Source organism: Arachis hypogaea, chromosome 18, assembly GCF_003086295.3.
Source record: "Arachis hypogaea cultivar Tifrunner chromosome 18, arahy.Tifrunner.gnm2.J5K5, whole genome shotgun sequence".
Classification (NCBI taxonomy): Eukaryota; Viridiplantae; Streptophyta; class Magnoliopsida; order Fabales; family Fabaceae; genus Arachis; species Arachis hypogaea.
The window spans coordinates 14,145,610-14,165,210 of record NC_092053.1 but is presented as its reverse complement, the minus strand read 5'-3'; the positions used below and the strand labels follow the sequence as shown (position 1 = coordinate 14,165,210).

At 32.6% G+C, this 19,601-nt stretch overlaps 1 protein-coding gene across 1 annotated transcript; it reads right to left on the bottom strand.

Moving 5' to 3' along the window:
- Window positions 1-12,792: 12,792 nt before the first annotated feature.
- LOC112772218 (uncharacterized) lies at window positions 12,793-19,030 on the bottom strand. The gene is made up of 10 exons (XM_025817117.2): window positions 18,635-19,030; window positions 15,793-18,010; window positions 15,317-15,445; window positions 15,112-15,241; window positions 14,673-14,793; window positions 14,147-14,228; window positions 14,014-14,067; window positions 13,609-13,647; window positions 13,210-13,309; window positions 12,793-13,102 (listed from the first exon to the last, which is right to left on the bottom strand). The coding sequence occupies exons 2-10, from the start codon at window positions 16,054-16,056 to the stop codon at window positions 12,972-12,974; spliced, it is 1,050 nt and encodes a 349-aa protein (XP_025672902.1). The 5' UTR covers window positions 16,057-18,010; window positions 18,635-19,030; the 3' UTR covers window positions 12,793-12,971.
- Between the last annotated feature and the right edge of the window lie 571 nt (window positions 19,031-19,601).

Here is a 19,601-nt window from a genome sequence, read left to right as displayed (position 1 = left end):
CAACTTGTTGCTGCTATATATTCTGCTTCTACTGTAGATAGCGCTATTACTGATTTTTCTTCGATGACCATGAAATTGCACCAGAACCAAGATGAAATACAAGTTTCGAAGTATTTTTTCTTGTTTCTATATCTCCGACCCAATCACTATCAGTGTAACCGACAAGATTCACTTCATTAGTATTTTCATAAAAAATACTATCACTTAAAGTACCTTTATATCGAAGAATCTATTTTGCCGCTTGCAAATGATTGGTACAAGACTCCTCCATAAATCTACTAAGCAAACCAACTCCAAACATAATATCTGGTCTGGTCGCAGTTAAGTACCTCAAACTTCCAATCAAGCTTTTATAATATGTAGGATTTACTGCTCTTCCTTTATCTTCTCTCAACAACTTGAACTTCTCTTTGACCGCAGTAGGAATTGGTTTTGAGTGCTCTATTTGAAATTTCTTCAAAATATCATTTGCATATTTCTTTTGAGAAATAAAAATTCCATCATCATTTTGAATTACTTCAATACCAAGAAAGTAAGACATTAAGCCCATATCCGTCATTTCAAAGTGCTTTATCATAGCCTCCCTAAATTCTACAATTATCTTCAAATTGTTGCCAGTAAAAATTAAATCGTTAATATAAAGACACACGATCAAGATATCTCCAAATTCAATGAACTTGATATAAAAGCGTATGCTCAAATGGACATCTTTTGAAACCATGCTGAGTGAAATAAGAATCAATCTTCTTGTACCACGTTCTTGGTGCTTGCTTTAACCCATACAAAACTTTCTTCAACCTGTAAACTTTATTTTTTTCTCTAGGAACTTCATATTCCTGCAGGTTGCTCAACATATACTTCTTCTTCTAAAGTACCATTTAGAAATGCCAACTTAACATCCATTTGATGTATTTTTCACTTATTTTGAGTTGAGAGTAAAATAATCATACGAATAGTGTCTAATCTAGCAACAGGAGAAAATACTTCAAAGTAATTGATACATAGCTTTTGTTTGTATCCTTTAGCAACTAATCTTGCTTTGAAACGATGAATTTTACCATTGGATTTGTACTTAGTTTTGTAAACCCACTTTACTCCAATCGGCTTCTTATCTGCTGGTAAATCTGTCAGTTCCCATGTGTCATTCTTCTCAATGGAATGAATATCCTCATTCATTGCTTTCTTCCAACTATTGTCTCTAGAGGCTTCTTCAAAGTTCAACGTCTCACAATCTAAAAATAGAGCAAAATTTATGATTTTTCATCGAACGGATCGTTGTCATTGCCAACTTCATAATCTGCTAATCTAGTAGGTAGTCTATGCTCTCTTTGAGGGTCTTCTAGATGATTCTGGTTGTTCAGTTGTGTCCGATTGTCTTTCTTCTTCATCATCACGTGTTTGAAATTACAATCGGCTGCTTTTCTGTCTTTGTGTCCCAGTCCCACATGCCTTTCTCACCAAACGTCATGTCTCTATTGATGATTACTTTCTTTGATTCTGGATTATACAGCTTGTATACTTTTAAGTCTGTGCTATAACCGATAAAGATACACTTCTATAGTCACGGTAAAAAACCGTGACCATAGCTAGTAAAAAGGTGACCATAGATCTATGGTCACGGTTTTTTACCGTGGCCTATTCTGTCGTGGCCATAGGTCTATGGTCACGATTACAATTTTTAAATTCTGACACTTTAGGCCACGTTTTTTTACCGTGACCATAGGTTAATCTATGGTCATGCGTAAAAACTGTGACCATAGCCTTAAACCCTAAACCCTAAACCCTCTATGGTCACCCCTCCTTAAAATCGTAACCATAGCCTTATCTATAGTCACCCCTTCTTAAACCGTGAACATAGCTTTATCTATGGTCACTCCTCCTTAAAACCATGACCATAGCCTCTATGGTCACCCCTCCTAAAACCGTGACCATTGCCTTATCTATGGTCACGGTTTTCACCGTGACCATAGCCTCGGTCACGGTTTTCACCGTGACCATAGCCTATTTTGTTTTATGAGATTTTTTTTAAAAGCATAATCACATCCCAAAATGATGATAATTACAAAATAAATCTAAAAATAAAAAATGATAATTGACAATTAAGATAAGTTGTGATTAAAGTAACCAACTAACATATCAATATAGTTGATACTGATTTTCTGCTTCAAAAAGTATACACATGTAGATCTACTAAAATCATTAATAAAAGTGATAAAGTACCTGTTACTACTGTTGCTTGGAATTTCTACAGAACAGAAATCTGAATGCACAATTTCAAGTAATCTTCTGGTTCTCAATGACTTTCTTGTCGAGAGTGGATCTCTGTGCTTCTTTTCTAATTGACAAATCTCACAAACACAATTGAGAATATGAACCCGTAGTAGATCAGAAACAAGTCTTTTTCTTGACAGATAGTTTAGGCTAGAAAAATGAAAATGCCTAAACTGCATATGCCACAACCAGTTATCATCAAGTATCACAGAACTCATGCAAGAGGAATTAACATGTTGAATTTTTAGTGAAAACATTCTCTTTGAAGTTATCTTTGCTTTATCTATGAACCTTCCGTTGTTGTTAAACACAATGCAATATCCACGATAAGTTATCATCTTATATCCCTTCTCAAATAATTGTCCCATACTCAGTAAATTGTAATTAAGTTCAGGAGCATAGAAAACATCATAAATATAACTCAGAGAACCATCATTCAATCTAATTAGTATGTGCCCTTTTTCTTTGACAGGAATCTTTGTACTATTACCAAACTCCAATAATAGTTTAAAACTGAATCATCTAATAAAAAAATAACTCCTTTTTACCCGATATATGATTACTACAGGCATTATTCAAGTACCATATATTTTCATCTTTAGCACATGAATTACTTGTAAAAAATAAAGTCTAAGTACCCGAATTATCATCAGTATTTTGATACTGATTTTCTACGTGTGCTTGATTGTCATTCACCATTTTAAATATGCAATCTGTTGCTTTGTGTCCATACTTTTCACAATGAAAGTAGTTGAAGTTGGTTCTTTCCTGATAAAAATTGTCTCGACCTCTTTCTTGATTGGCATGTCTGAAATTTGTTCCACCTCTTCCTTAATTAGGCAATGTAAAATTATTATAATTTTCTTGGTTGTAATTTCTGCGACCTCTTTCTCTGAAACTTTTTTTTACTCTACTTTGAAAATTGAAACTACGACCTCGTCCTTCTTGTGTACGGCTTGATTCTGTAACATTGTTTAAATTCACTCGTCTTTTCAGAACTTTTTCGGTTGATTTTTCTGACTTCTCTAATATTTTGCTGATGTGGCTTTCCATAGTTCCTTGCAACTCTACAATCGTCAGGGTATCCATATCGTGTGACTCTAATATTGTAGTCACCACATGGTCATACTTCATCGGCATGGTGCGACGAATTTTCTCCACCACTTTGTTATTGGGCATATCTTCTCCATAGACTCTCATCTTATTGACAAGATCTGTAACATGAGTAAAATATTTCTCAATAGTTTTTGAGCTAGACATCTCGTACCTTTCATATTCTCTTCTGAAAGATTGTAGCTTTGCTTTTTGAGCTTTATCTATGCCTTTGTATGACAGCTTCAATGTATTCCATGCTTATTTTGTACTTTTGGTATTTGCTATTTTGCCAAACATTGTATAATCTACAGTTTGATGAATTTGAGAAGCGCCAATTGATCTCTCCTTTGTTGGGCAGCATCTGCTCCTTCTTGCAAATCCGGTTCAATAAAATTTCACAAGTTCTGGGCCTTCAAATGGGTAGACATCAAAGTCTCCCAATAACTATAATCAAGTTTTTCATCTAACTTGGGACCAGACCATACAATATTAAAAGTGTTTGTAATACCGATTCTATGAATAAACAACTATGTGAGAACTCTCTCACACCTTACAAACTTTCAAACACCAGGCGCTGGATTAACCAGATCTGATACCAAATGTAAGTATAATACCCACACTATATTAGTCCCAGGATCACTCACTCACATAAATAACGCTATGATATTTTTTTATCCCTGAGACTCACTAACACTCATAGAATAAAAAACCAAGGAGCACCTCTCAATTCTCATAACACATTTTTCATTGTTTGGAACACACAAAATACATAAGGCATATGTGATTTTATATAGACATGCTTCATACTAATAATTCATGACTCTGCTAACTTCTTCATACAGATACTTCTCTAATTTTATTTTTAACTTTGACTATTCAAATAAGTAACTTTTACATCTTTATTAGTTGGCATCTTGTAATTTCTAGCACAACTATTATAAATATCTTAAAAATTCTTCAAGTTTAGTAATAAACTTGATGCTTCTAATACAATTCATGATTCTTTTAGTATGGAGGTGATGAGTGCAACTTGTTATATATATATAAATGTTTTATGATTCTTTCAATTTGATTTGTAGCCTCCAATTTTGACTAACAGATAAAGTTTAACTTGTGATTCTTGTAGCTTCTAATTTCATCATTTATAATTCTTGTAGCTTCTAATTTTATGATAGTTCTAATATGGTGTAAGTTGATTTAGTTTTTATTAGCATAAAGTAAATTCTTTTTATTAAAATATAAAAAAATAAATATTTATTATATTTATTTTGTATTATTAAAAAAATTTAAAATTTTTTATTAATAATAATTTTATTATGTGTCTTTAAAATTTTAGGACAAATATTAGTTAAATCTATAAATAATAATTAGATAGATTGGGATGGTAAAATCTATTTATCTAACATTTTAAGTACATTATATAATAATAATTTATTTTTTTGGACTTAGTCTAGCTTATAAATTAAATTTTTAGTATATTCAATATGAAAATTATTGAACAAAAAAGTGAAAAACACACAAACTTTGAAAACCAGGGATTTGATGGTACATAGTCAATTAATACATGAAATATTAACAACATGAAACTTTTTAATTGGGAAAAACTGAAAAATGCTTTAAGAATCTCCGAGTCTTCCGACCAATTCCTGGTACAAAATATTATAGTCAACTCTTATACTAGAGACACTATCTCTAATAATCATGTTGACATTGAACAATCAACCAACAAGAACACGTGTGAAAAGGCCCGTTCATTGTAATAAAAAGAATAAGTATACCTTTTTTTTAAGTTTTTGAAAAAATTTAAAGATATTTGTGATATTTAATTTGTTAATTTTTTTTAATGCAGAAAATATGTTTTAATATGATGAAAATTTATATACAGATATCTTTATATAAAAATAATAGTTAAAATTGTTAAATAATTTAATACATTTAACTTAAGAATGATAATGACTCATTTTAATTAAATTATCTTTTATACTATATTTGGATTAAAGGAATTTGAGAGGAAAAAAATGTAAAAAAAAAAATAAATAAAAAATAAGTTTTTCTTTGATTAGATGAAAGAAAAATTGAGTGAAAGACAAAAAAAAAGTGATGTAAAGTCTATGTCAAAATTTTTTTCACAATTATACAAAGAAAATTGATGGAAAGTTAACAAATTATAAATTTATTCTTTGTGTAATATAAAAAATAATAATAAATTATAATTTATATATAATATAAATAAAAATATTAATGTAATTTCATTTTATTAAAATTTTTTTTATTATATTTTTTTTCATCTAAATATTTTTTTTTATTTTTTCTTAATTCAAATAACACAAATTTTTTTTTATTTTTTTTCACTCAGTTTTTTACATGATGATCACATCAAACAATTCTAAACTCGCATGTCAATAATAGGTCATCATATAATTAATTAATTACCACGTTACAGGATGTCAATGTTTAAGAATATATTTAAAAAAAATTATATAAATATTAAGAATAAAATTAAAGTTAAATTTAAAAAATAAAATAAAATTAATATAAATATAAATGTTTAGAATAAAAAATATTTTATTATTCATAATTTTTTTATTAATAAAATATAAAAATATTCTTAAAGCGTGTCATCTTAGAGCATTTTTATAAAGTAACATTTTTATTAAAAATAATTAAGTTTATGACAAACATCATATATTTTTCACATATTTTATATAATACATATATTCTAACAAAAATATTAAAACTATCTTTTTATGAAGATATTTATTCAGTCATACTTTAAAATATGTCTTATAAAAAAAGTAGCGATTTAAAATAAATAATAATATTTTTAGATAAAAATAATATTTTTATAACATACTAAAATTAAACTCTATAATTCACCATTTAATAAAAAATAATTATCTTCACATAAAAAATTATTATAAAATTTTTATTAAAATATTTCTAAAAAAAATCTCTCGCATATCTTATTTCTCTTCAACTTTTATGTTTGGTTTTAATTTTATTTTAATGTTTAATTTTGATTTTATCTCTTCATTTTAATATCCTTAAATATATTTAGACATTGACCTTTTATAATGTGACAATCGTATGCTGTGTTGTGAGATAAAAGATATATATATAATAGAGATGAATAAATAGAAGATTTTAGTATTAAAATAATTAGCTCAATAATAATTTATATATATATATAATAATATTATATGTTGTAATGTGTATATATATACAAAGATAGAAAGAAGTATTAAAAATAAAGAGAGAGAATCGCATTTGTTTATTGTTACAATCTCAATATAATAAAGATGATTAATATTGCTATTAATATTATATGTAAAGAGTAATAGAAAATAGAATTTAAAATACTTATAAAATAAAAGAAGAGAAAGAATTGTAGTAGAAATATAAGGAGAAGAGTATTTGATTGCAGCATAAAATAGGATTATTTTATTTGTATGAAAAGGAAGGGAGAATAGTATTTTGTTATTGCTTGCTTACTTTTCTCGGAGGCAAAGGCCTCTATTTATACATGTACGAGGGGGATCAATTTCAACATTCATTAATTATTATTCCTTCTTTGAGAATGTGAGTACTGCATGGGAATGGGCATCCACGTCCCATTCTTATCACAACACTCCCCCTTGGATGCCCATTTAGGATTATTGCCTCATTAAAACCTTACTAAAGGAAAACCCTGTGGGAAAAACCTTAGTGAAGGAAAAAGAGTACAATATCCCTTGTGATGGGGACTGCCTCATTAAAAACCTTGTCAAGAAAAACCCAATGGGAAAAAAACCTGACCAAGGAAAAAAGAGTACAGTCTCCCCCTCTTGCCGACATCATTTAATGTCTCGAAATCGGCGCATCCCAATCTTATGTACCAATCTTTCAAAGGAGGATTTTGGGAGTGACTTTGTAAATAAATCTGCCAGATTGTCACTTGAACGGATCTGTTGGACATCAATTGTCCCTTGATTTTGAAGATCATGAGTGAAGAAGAATTTGGGAGAAATATGCTTTGTTCTATCACCTTTGATGTATCCACCCTTAAGTTGAGCAATGCATGCTGTATTATCTTCAATCAGGACAGTTGGAGCTATCTTATGATCAATTAGTCCACATGATGACAAAATATATTGAATTAGACTTCTCAGCCAAAAACACTCGCGACTAGCTTCATGAATCGCCAGTATTTCAGCATGATTAGAGGAGGTTGCTACTATCGTCTGTTTCGTGGACCTCCATGATATAGCTGTTCCACCATATGTAAACAGATATCCTGTTTGAGATCTCCCTTTATGTGGATCAGACAAGTATCCAGCATCTGCATAGCCAACTAGTTGTGACTTGGATCCATAGGGATAAAACAATCCCATATCAACCGTTCCATGAAGATATCGAAAAATTTGTTTGATTCCACTCCAATGTCTTCTAGTTGGAGAGGAACTATACCTTGCTAGTAAATTCACCGCGAATGATATGTCAGGTCGCGTATTATTAGCAAGATACATTAGCGCTCCAATGGCACTAAGATATGGTACTTCAGGACCAAGGATATCTTCATTTTCTTCTTTAGGACGGAATTGATCCTTTTTCACATCCAAAGATCTTACGATCATTGGGGTACTTAATGGATGTGACTTATCCATATAAAATCTTTTCAAGATCTTTTCTGTATATGTTGTTTGATGAATAAAGATCCCACCTTTTATATGCTCGATCTGCAGGCCGAGACAAAACTTAGTCTTTCCAAGATCTTTCATCTCAAACTCTTCTTTTAGAGTTTTTATAATTATTGGAATCTCTTCAGGAGTCCCAATGATATTTAAATCATCAACGTACACAGCAATTATAATGAATCCAGATGCAGATTTCTTTATGAAAACACACGGGCAGATATCATCATTCTTGAATCCGTTTTTGGCCAGATACTCAGTAAGACGATTATACCACATTCGTCCAGATTGCTTTAGACCATATAAAGATCTTTGCAATTTGACTGAGTATAACCCTTGTGAATATTCATTGGATGGTTTGGATATCTTTAGTCCTTCAGGGACTTTCATATAGATATCCCGATCTAATGAGTCGTACAAATAGGCTGTTACCACATCCATTAAATGCATATGCAGTTTATGATATGCAGATAAACTGACCAAATAACGCAATGTTATCGCATCCACTACAGGGGAATACGTTTCTTCATAATCTATGCCGGGCCTTTGTGAAAAACCTTGTGCCACAAGTCGGGCTTTATAGCGCACAACTTCATTTTTCTCATTTCGTTTTCTCACAAATACCCACTTATATCCAACAGGTTTTACATCTTCAGGTGTACGGACTACAGGTCCAAAGACTTCACGTTTTGCAAGTGAGTCTAATTCAGCCTTCATGGCTGCTTCCCATTTTGGCCAATCATTTCTTTGTCGACATTCTTCAACTGATCTTGGCTCAAGATCCTTACTTTCATGCATGATATCTAATGCCACATTATATGCAAATATTTCATTGACAATTGTCTTATTTCGGTCCCATTTCTCTCCTGTAAAGACATAATTTATCGAGATCTCGTCATTTTCACAATTTTCAGGTACCTGAACGTCTTCTGGCGTTATATCAGAATTTTGGACAACTGCCGGTGTCTTTACTATGTCTTTTCCAACAGGAATCGTATTTACCTCTTTTCTCTTTCGAGGATTTTTATCTTTGGAACCGACAGGCCTGCCACGCTTCTGGCGCGTATTTGCTTCCGTGGCTATTTGCCCTACTGGGACATCAATTCGAATTGGGGCATTTTCCGCCCTGCCACGCTTCTGGCGTGAATTTGCTTCAGTGGCTACTTGTCCTACTGGGACATCAATTCGAATTGGGGCATTTTTCGCTGGTATATAAGATTTGGTTATCCTCTTTGTATCAGAAAATGCATCAGGCAATTCATTTGCTATTCTTTGCAAATGTATAATCTTTTGAACTTCCAGTTCACATTGCCCTGATCGAGGATCTAAATGCATCAATGATGATGCATTCCAGTTAAGTTCCTTTTCAGGAAACTTATTCTCTCCCCCTAATGTTGGAAATTTTGATTCATCAAAATGACAATCTGCAAACCGGGCTTTAAACACATCACCAGTTTGTATCTCAAGATACCTCACTATAGAGGGAGAGTCATATCCAACATATATCCCCAATTTTCTTTGGGGTCCCATTTTGGTGCGATTAGGTGGCGCAATGGGAACATATATCGCACACCCAAATATTCTTAAATGGGAAACATTTGGCTGCTGGCCAAAAGCTAATTGTATAGGAGAGAACTGATGGTAACTCGTTGGCCTCAAACGAATAAGTGCTGCAGCATGTAACACTGCATGCCCCCAAACCGAGGTTGGGAGATTTGTTCTCATAAGCAAGGGTCTAGCAATTAATTGGAGACGCTTAATAAGTGATTCTGCTAACCCATTTTGTGTGTGAACATAAGCTACTGGATGTTCAACACTTATTCCATTAGCCATACAATAAGCATCAAAAGCTTGGGAAGTAAATTCACCAGCATTATCAAGACGAATTGCTTTAATTGGATTTTCTGGAAATTGTGCTTTTAATCGAATAATTTGAGCCAGTAATCTCGCAAACGCCAGGTTGCGAGAAGATAATAAGCACACATGTGACCATCTCGAAGATGCGTCTATTAGGACCATAAAATATCTAAAAGATCTACATAGTGGATGAATAGGTCCACATATATCACCTTGAATCCTTTCTAGGAATTCAGGGGACTCAAATCCAATCTTTACTGGTGATGGCCTTAAAATTAACTTTCCTTGAGAACATGCAGCACAACAAAATTCACTAGTTTTAAGAATCTTCTGGTTCTTTAGTGAATGTCCATGAGAGTTTTCAATAATTCTTCTCATCATGGTTGTTCCCGGATGACCCAAACGGTCGTGCCAAGTTATGAATTCATTTGGGCTAGTAAACTTCTGGTTTACAGTGGCATGTGATTCAATTGCACTAATCTTAGTATAATACAACCCAGATGAAAGAGAGGGTAATTTTTCTAATATAACTTTCTTATTTGAATCATGAGTTGTGATATATAAATACTCATGATTTCCCTCATTCATTGTCTCAACATGATATCCATTTCGGCGAATATCTTTGAAACTCAACAAGTTCCTCAGAGACTTGGTAGATAATAGTGCATTATTTATTATAAATTTTGTTCCTCCAGGAAACAAAATTATAGCTCTTCCGGAGCCTTCTATCACATTGCCTGAGCCAATAATAGTGTTAACATATTCCTCTTTTGGCACAAGATGGGTAAAATATATATCACTTTTGAGAATAGTGTGCGAACTTGCACTATCCGCAAGGCATACATCTTCATTACATATCCTTGCCATTCTCTTCAAAAACAAATAATAATAAAATGAGTAGTATGCACAGATAAATTGAATACTTGATCAGAATTATTTTTCTAAGAAATACTGTACATAAAATAATGTCATATACTAAAATTTTATTTTAAAATTTGACACATTTAATAATTTCAAAATTCATATTAATATATCATTATTTATGTACATTACATTTGAAACTTAAATACATAGAAAATAAAACTTTAACAATAAATTTTTTTTACATTATTTATTTACATAAATACTTCACAATTTCACACATTAAACTATTTCATCATTGATCAAATGGCCAATATTTCCTTCAGGGTCCTCAAAGAAATAAGATACATCATAATGAGTGGTGGAGTTCTCAGCATCATTTGAAACAAAATTTGTTTCCTTTCCTTTGTCGTTCTTTTTCAAAGATGCCTGGTAAAGATCGACTAGGTGCCTTGGGGTACGACAGGTACGTGACCAATGACCCTTTCCACCACAGCGGAAACACTTTTCCTCGGTTGATTTATTCTGCCCGATATTCTTTTCTTTGTCCCACTTCTGGTGAGATCCTCTCTTTTGAACATAATTCTTTTTCCTTCCATAATTTTTCTTGTTATTAAAAGCTTGCCATTTACCTCTTCTGGGGTAATGATTTGCCGCATTTACTTCAGGAAATGGGGCGGCGCCAGCTGGGCGTGCTTCATGATTTTTTAATAACAACTCATTGTTGCGTTCGGCAACAAGAAGGCAAGAAATTAACTCAGAATATTTTTTAAACCCTTTCTCTCGATACTGCTGCTGCAGGAGCACATTCGAGGCATGGAAGGTTGAGAAAGTTTTCTCCAACATATCATGATCAGTTATCTTTTCCCCACATAATTTCATTCGTGAGGTGATTCGAAACATTGCAGAATTATATTCATTTATAGATTTAAAATCTTGTAAACGCAAATGCGTCCATTCATATCGGGCCTGAGGAAGTATCACCGTTTTCTGATGATTATACCTTTCTTCAAGGTCTTTCCAAAGATCTGCAGGATCTTTTAATGTAAGATATTCATTTTTCAATCCTTCGTCAAGATGACGACGGAGAAAAATCATGGCTTTAGCTTTATCCTTCTGGGATGCATTATTTTCAGCCTTAATGGTATCTCCAAGATCCATTGAATCAAGATGGATTTCAGCATCTAGTATCCATGATAAATAATTGTTTCCAGATATATCAAGAGCATTGAATTCAAGATGAGAGAGCTTCGACATAATGAAAATTCGTTACCTGAGTCTTCTTAAAAATTTGATCAGAGTCTCGTGCTGATAACGTGTTGTGAGATAAAAGATATATATATAATAGAGATGAATAAATAGAAGACTCTAGTATTAAAATAATTAGCTCAATAATAATTTATATATATATAATAATATTATATGTTGTAATGTGTATATATATACAAAGATAGAAAGAAGTATTAAAAATAAAGAGAGAGAGAATCGCATTTGTTTATTGTTACAATCTCAATATAATAAAGATGATTAATATTGCTATTAATATTATATGTAAAGAGTAATAGAAAATAGAATTTAAAATACTTATAAAATAAAAGAAGAGAAAGAATTGTAGTAGAAATATAAGGAGAAGAGTATTTGATTGCAGCATAAAATAGGATTATTTTATTTGTATGAAAAGGAAGGGAGAATAGTATTTTGTTATTGCTTGCTTACTTTTCTCGGAGACAAAGGCCTCTATTTATACATGTACGAGGGGGATCAATTTCAACATTTATTAATTATTATTCCTTCTTTGAGAATGTGAGTACTGCATGGGAATGGGCATCCACGTCCCATTCTTATCACAACATGCTGAAGTATTAATGACATGCCAGTCTAAGATATACCATGTGTCATTCCCTCATCAGTTTTGCATTGTTTCCTCACCATCTCTGATTATCAATCATGTTAATCCCAATTCCCACAGAATAAATTATAATTTACCCAAAATTAAAAAAAATAAACACAAATGCCGTTGTCTGAGAACACTGCAAAATAACTATATAAATCTAGCTTTCCCATGTATATTACTCTAAATCATCTATATCTTCATGAATTCATCTTCTTATCTTAATTATACATATACAAATTGTTGTTTCACAACCATGCAACAAATGAATTAATTACATATTACATTGGATTGAATGACATAAGAAGGTATACTGAAAGTACTGATCAACTGTCCTTCCCTGAACTTGCCTCTGGAAGTTTGAATGTGGGAGGCTTATCAACACCTTTTCTAGAGTACTCCCTCCATCTTCGTGCCGCTGCGGCAGCTCTTTTTGCTCTTTCTTTAACTTCCTCTTCTGCAAAATAACGGTTTCCATTTCAATGACTAAGTAGGATTACAGTCTAACATAATCTATAGCATTTCAGAGTGTACAAATTTTTGGTAATTTCTCATTTTCCATACCTGAACTTTCATAGTCTTTCGGGTTCCCCCAAAGATTTTCCCAGTATGAGTCTGTTCTATCAGAACGTTGCTGCTTCATCATTCTCATTTTTGCTCGTTCCTGCGAAAAATCCATGACAATTCAACTCTGGAGGCAACTCAAGTGCATCACATATTACAGATAACGAAGCCGGAGTGAAATTTCAAGGGTTGTAAGAATTCAGTATTATTCATCAATTATTGTATTATCTTAAATTGCAGAGCATTTCATCTCTGTTAAAAGAATACTATTCCAGATTATGTACAACTTTTTGTTACTTGTATAGTTGTATAGGGCTGGGATGAATTGGAATGCTTGAATTCATTCATATCAAAGCTAAGATGTCTATTCAAATAATCATTTTCGAAACTGAGACTTACCAAGACTCTCGATTGTCTCTTTTCCCATCGAGAACTAGCCTGTAAAAAGTGCATGCTTCTCATGTTAGACGAGGAAAGAACTTAATAAAAACATGCATTAACCCGAACTCTTAAACATTCAGATAAAACATTTTCTCTGAAACCAAGTTTGAAACTTAAAGAGGCATCTAGTGCAGATTGCAGGACGGAAAATGAAATGTTCTTGTAGATTATAACATTCTAAAAATGCTTCCTCAATCCATGTTATGATGTTCTTTCATTATTTAAGCAGAATATGACAACCACTGCTGTGTTTCAACCGAAGAAATCACATCAACCCAGCACTATCCATTGCATGAATATGAAAAGTTGGCAGGAAAACCTATGAATATTTAAATAATCTAACTGTCAATGCACTAGTCTTACCATTCTGAAAACATCAAATGATGCTCCTCCCATTCCTGAAAGCATTAGGGCTACCTGCTCATGATCAAAGGGACACAGTGCATAAATTGTGTACCAAACACTTAACACAAAAACTTTACTTTATAGGCCTTACGTTGACTCTTTCTATTCGACGCATTTCATCTTCAAGTAATGATAGTTGTGCAGCAGATGTCCAATGAATGCAGTCTACAGGGCTAAAATACCCCAAAAGAAAAAAATGGTCAAATTAATTCTAGTAATCTTGATTAGCTTAGTTGCTACACAGAAATATCATTTCCATGCCAGAACTTCTAATACTCAAATATCTGAGATCCCAATGGAAAAGGAAGGAACTGTGAACTTTTAATAGGCAGAGGCATGGATTTTTTAAGTGTGTTTGGGATTGGAATTATCATCAATAAAATCAATACATGGCCAGTTTCATAATTTTTTTATGCTGTTAGAAAACAGTGAATATCATAAAATGTAATTAGCTTGATTCATGAGAGTTCATTCATCATGTAGCCTGTGACTAAGAACTTAATCTTACATTCACTGTCACCAGAAGTAATCTTGTTCAAGGCACGGTCAAGAAAGGTGCAATAATATTAGAAATGATCGATAAATATAGTCTATTAGAGTGATGTTCATAGACATACCAACTGTCAATCGCCTGCTGAACTAATTCAGGGTTCCCACATTGGCTATATACCCTAGCTCTTCCAAAGTCTTCCTCTATTGCAAACACATCAGGGGCTACATTGGTACAATTTTTGCAGCCTGTTGAAGGATTTGAAGCATAATTACATACATGGAAAATCTTTGGAGACTCTGAAGCATCATCTTACACTAAAAATAAAGCATATTATTTAAAGCATTTTGCACTCAGGAAGTAGTCCCTTTTGCATGACTTGAATAAATCCTACTAATACATTTTTAAATACAATTTTCTATAAAAGAATCGTTACAGAGAGAATCACAGCTCTTCTTTGTTTGTAAAGAGGTAAAATAGGTAGACATTAAGGGCATATGAAATGTGTTTGGTGCTGACATGAATATAAAAAACAACACAGTAACACTGTATATAGAGTAAAGTACCTATGCAGCTGAATTCATCAACAAAAGCATGATCCTTGGGGCTAGAATCATCCACAAAAGGATTCATTGAAGTCAAAGAATATCCATGAATTTCATCATAAACCTTGCGCTGGACGGGATCGCTGAGCACCTAATAAAAAGCACAAGGTATAGAACCTCAATAACATTTGTCTCAAACTCAATTGAAGAAACAAATGGAACTCACTGCATAGACTTCATTGATGAACATGCAGAAATTCGTAGTCTCAAGATCATTGCCACTCAAGTCAGGGTGGCAAGATTTCATGCAATCATAGTAAGCCTTCTTGATCTGAGATGGTGTGGCATCTGGAAGCTATTAACAAAGGACCAACCAAGTATTAGACACTATATATATATATCAATCATGCTTAAGATTCAGTAAAATCCACCCAATTTAACAATTATTACGCAACTTCCAATACTTAAGTTTGAATTTTCTAATTTGTGGGCTAATGACTAAAGCGACAGATATAATATAATACACTAGAGAGTCTATTGATTTTCTAATAGGACAGTACCAAAATCAATGAGATCATGGATAACAATTAAAGCAAAACTCTTAAAAGTCATTAAGACATTTTAATTGAATTATTATTTTTTTTTCCCCTTCAAAATGTGTGAGTACTTGAACTTTCTAGAAGAGTTTGATTGATGCATTACCAGGCCCAAAACTGCATAATAATCATCAGCAACAGACTCACTCCGAGAAACTGAGTCCTCAGCAGCAACTCTAACTCTGCCACCACCACCACCTCTTCTCTTGCCACCGCCACAAAGTGGTGGAGTTACAAAGTTACAAGAACTTGCAACCTTGTTAGAAAGCAAGCGCCATGAGCTTCTAGAACTTGACCACCAATTCAGTGAAGGATTCTGGATTTTGAGAGCCTCAGCAGCATACACTGGAGAGAGCAACTGAGCCATCATTCATTTGATTCTTCTAATGAACAATTTTCCAGTGAGAAGAAGCCACCTTGTTTAAACGGTGGAGTGGTTGAACAAAAGTATGAAAATTTAGAAAAGAACAAAAAAGAAATTGGAAGAAAGAAAAATAAGTAAGCAATTATTATTTATTTATTTGGAATTTTTTGAGGTGGAAGAAATTTTGAGCAGAAAAAAATTGGAAAGGGGAATACTGAATGTGCTGACATGGCACTTCCGCAGCCACAAGACATCCTTAGTAACGTGAAATATGACTTAGGAAAAAGGGCTAAAAATGTAATTTACGCCTACATTTAATTGATTTCTTTTTTTGTTTTGGTGTCTATTTAATTGATTTCTAAATTACTTTTGAATGATATATTTTTAAAAAATATGTAGTCTTTTTTTTTTTCTAACTTAAAATTTTAAGAAGTTAAATTGTATATTCTAAAATTTTAAAAATTAAATATATAGAAAGGAGTTTAGTGATCATCTATCATCTCGTGTATGTATATATGCTATTTTTTTGGAATTGAATCTTTTAAATTTTAAACTTTACTTTAGAGGATAAAGTACAATTTTTCATCATTTATTTTATAAATAGGACCAAAAAAAATATAAAAAAAAAACTATTTAAGAATAAAAAATTATATTTTTTTCTCTAAAATAAAAATTTAAAATTTAGAGAATCCAAATTTTATTTTTTGTGCTAGTCTAATATACATGTTCTTTCAGCTATCTTCTTTCATTTTTTCTCTCTCTCTCTTGATAATTATGTTTTTCCAAATATATTTTTAATTAATGGTTGGATTGGAAACTATTTATTTTGTTAATTTATTTTCTTTTGCCCCTAATTCAATGAGTTTTCTAGGGTTCGCGTCTATGTTCTTGCTTCAAGCAAGAGACAATCTAAACCGATATAGTTGCTGAAGCTGAAGGCAAACAAACAAAAGAGATCTTTCTTTGAATTGCATTTGTTGCGTAAAGGGAAGATCATTGTTGAAATAGAAGATAGTGGATAAACAAAATAAACACCGGTATATATTGGTGTCACTGTCACTTCATCTTTGGCCCCAACTTATCTGTGTCTATTTTTTAAGGCACCATTAATTTACTTTATCTTAGTTAGTTGCTCAAGAGAGGTTTACTTCATTTCTAATTCTTGAGTTCAAAATGTGAGGGGCCCAAACAATATTGTAAAAGGTATAGTAAATTTACATTTTAGTCTTCTAAAAATAACCTAAAAAACAAAAATTCACTTGTGCTACCCTAAGACTAATAGTAATAGTTCTTGATAAAATATTTCAAAATACACTTGTTATTGCTTATATTTTATAGTATTTCATCAAATAATATTATCTTTTAGAGGATTATACATATACTCTCTTTTTCTCCCATAAAGATAAAATTATAATCATGATAATTTCAAGGTTTAGAAAACCGAACCGGTCATTAAACCGTTCTAATTATTAGTTTATTGGTTTAGTAATTTAACCGGTTCAACTGTGGTTCATTCGAAATAACCGTTTTATAGTAAAATAATAAACTTTAAAATATCATCCAAATTAAAATTACTACATCAACCACAATGTTGTAATCTCATCTAAATACAAACTTAAAAACTCAAATAAATAGCAAAGGAAACAATCAAACATGAAAGGCCAACATCAAAATTTGTCATTAATAATCAAAATCCGCAAAAATTTGCTCCAGATTTACCAACAACCTAATAACAGATATAGAAGATATAGTGAATAAAATCCTGTGAGCAAAAATTTAAAGGCTGAGCTAAGGAGAGCTATCAAAATAGCAATAGAAGGCTAGAGAATAATGATGAAGGAGTTAGCCAAGCCAACCAAACTCACCCATCGGAGGTGCCAGAAGAAAGCAATATTGTTGTTCAGGACCATGAACTATTGGAGGAAGATCAAGATAACACCAGTAAGCTCCAACGCACAAGCTGTATAGGTAATGAAGATCTTAACACGAGCAAGGAAACAAAGCACTAGACAATGGAGCAAGATGATGAGCATCTGAGAATGATTAAACCGCGAAAATCAAATTTATTCATTATTATCATCTTTCAACAACACATGATTTCACAATTTAAAACCTTATTCATCAGCTTCTCTTCTAATTCATCTGGAATATGCACTTTACAGTATCCAAATATCCAAATACAACAACTCAATAATCTCAGGTTCTCAACTCTCAAGGACAGCAACAGGTATACAACAAAAAAAAATTAACATCGAAAGACAGAAGCAGAACCATAACAGAATCAAACAAAATCAGTCAATCACTATAAAAACTAAAATTCAAAATAGAAATTAAAGACAATAGAACTACAAATTATCAATCTTAAACCACAGACAACAATAATTGAATAAGAAAAATGAAAAATCAGTAAATCACAAATTAAAAATTATTAATTAACAATATTCAACCATTATTCAACCCATTATTCAACCTAGGAATTCATAGATTAATTAACAATTATTCAACCCATAAGGCCATAACAAGTTCAGAGATTATTCAACAATAATTATTCAACAATTATTGTTAAAAAAAAATAGTAAAATACCTAGAAGAACAGAGCTGGTGACGGAGGCATGAACAGAACTGGCGACGGAGGCAGGAACAGAGCTTGCGACGGAGGAACAGAGATGGCGCCGGTGACAGTGGAACAGAGCTACTCGACGGAGGCAGGAGGCGAGCCCGGCGACTGTGCTTCCACTGCTGAGAGTCTGAGACGTTAGCTGAGTGAGGGACCGAGTGAGCTTTGAAGCTCCAACCGGTGACAGCGTCAGGAGCAGTCCGGCGGCTGAACGAAAGGGAGGGATTGAGCTCGTCGGTGTTGAGATGAACGGCCAGCTCGAGGGTGATGGGATGAACGAGGGAGGGAAAGTATGCTGCGCCGTTGGAGAGTTGGGGGGAGTTAGGGTTGGTAGGGTTGGGGGTGTTTTACTGAATGCTAAACGGTTGCGTTTGGCGTTTTTGGGCAAAATAAGAAAACCGGCCGGGTCCCGGTTCAGTTCGACCTACCGGTTACCGGCCGGTTTAGCGGTTCAACCGATTTTCAATTTTTACGGTTTTAGAATATAATCGAACCGTGATTCTCATTGGTTTACGGTTCAATCGGTTCGACCGGTCGATTCGAACCTGTTTTCAGAACATTGATTATTTCAGACTTCAATCTGTGTTAATTAATGCTAAAAAATGATGTTGCATTCATAAGACAAAAAGAATATCCGAAAATTTTCGACTAATTCTTAGTTTCAATAGAATTAAGCTTTTGGTGGAACTAATTACAACACTATCCGTTTTAATATCCTTTTTTTGTTGTATACCTGTTGCTGTCCTTGAGAGTTGAGAACTTGAGATTATTGAGTTGTTGTATTTGGATACTGTAAAGTGCATATTTCAGATGAATTAGAAGAGAAGCTGGTGAATAAGGTTTTAAATTGTGAAATCATGTGTTGTTGAAAGATGATAATAATGAATAAATTTAATTTTCGCGGTTTAATCTTTCTCAGATGCTCATCATCTTG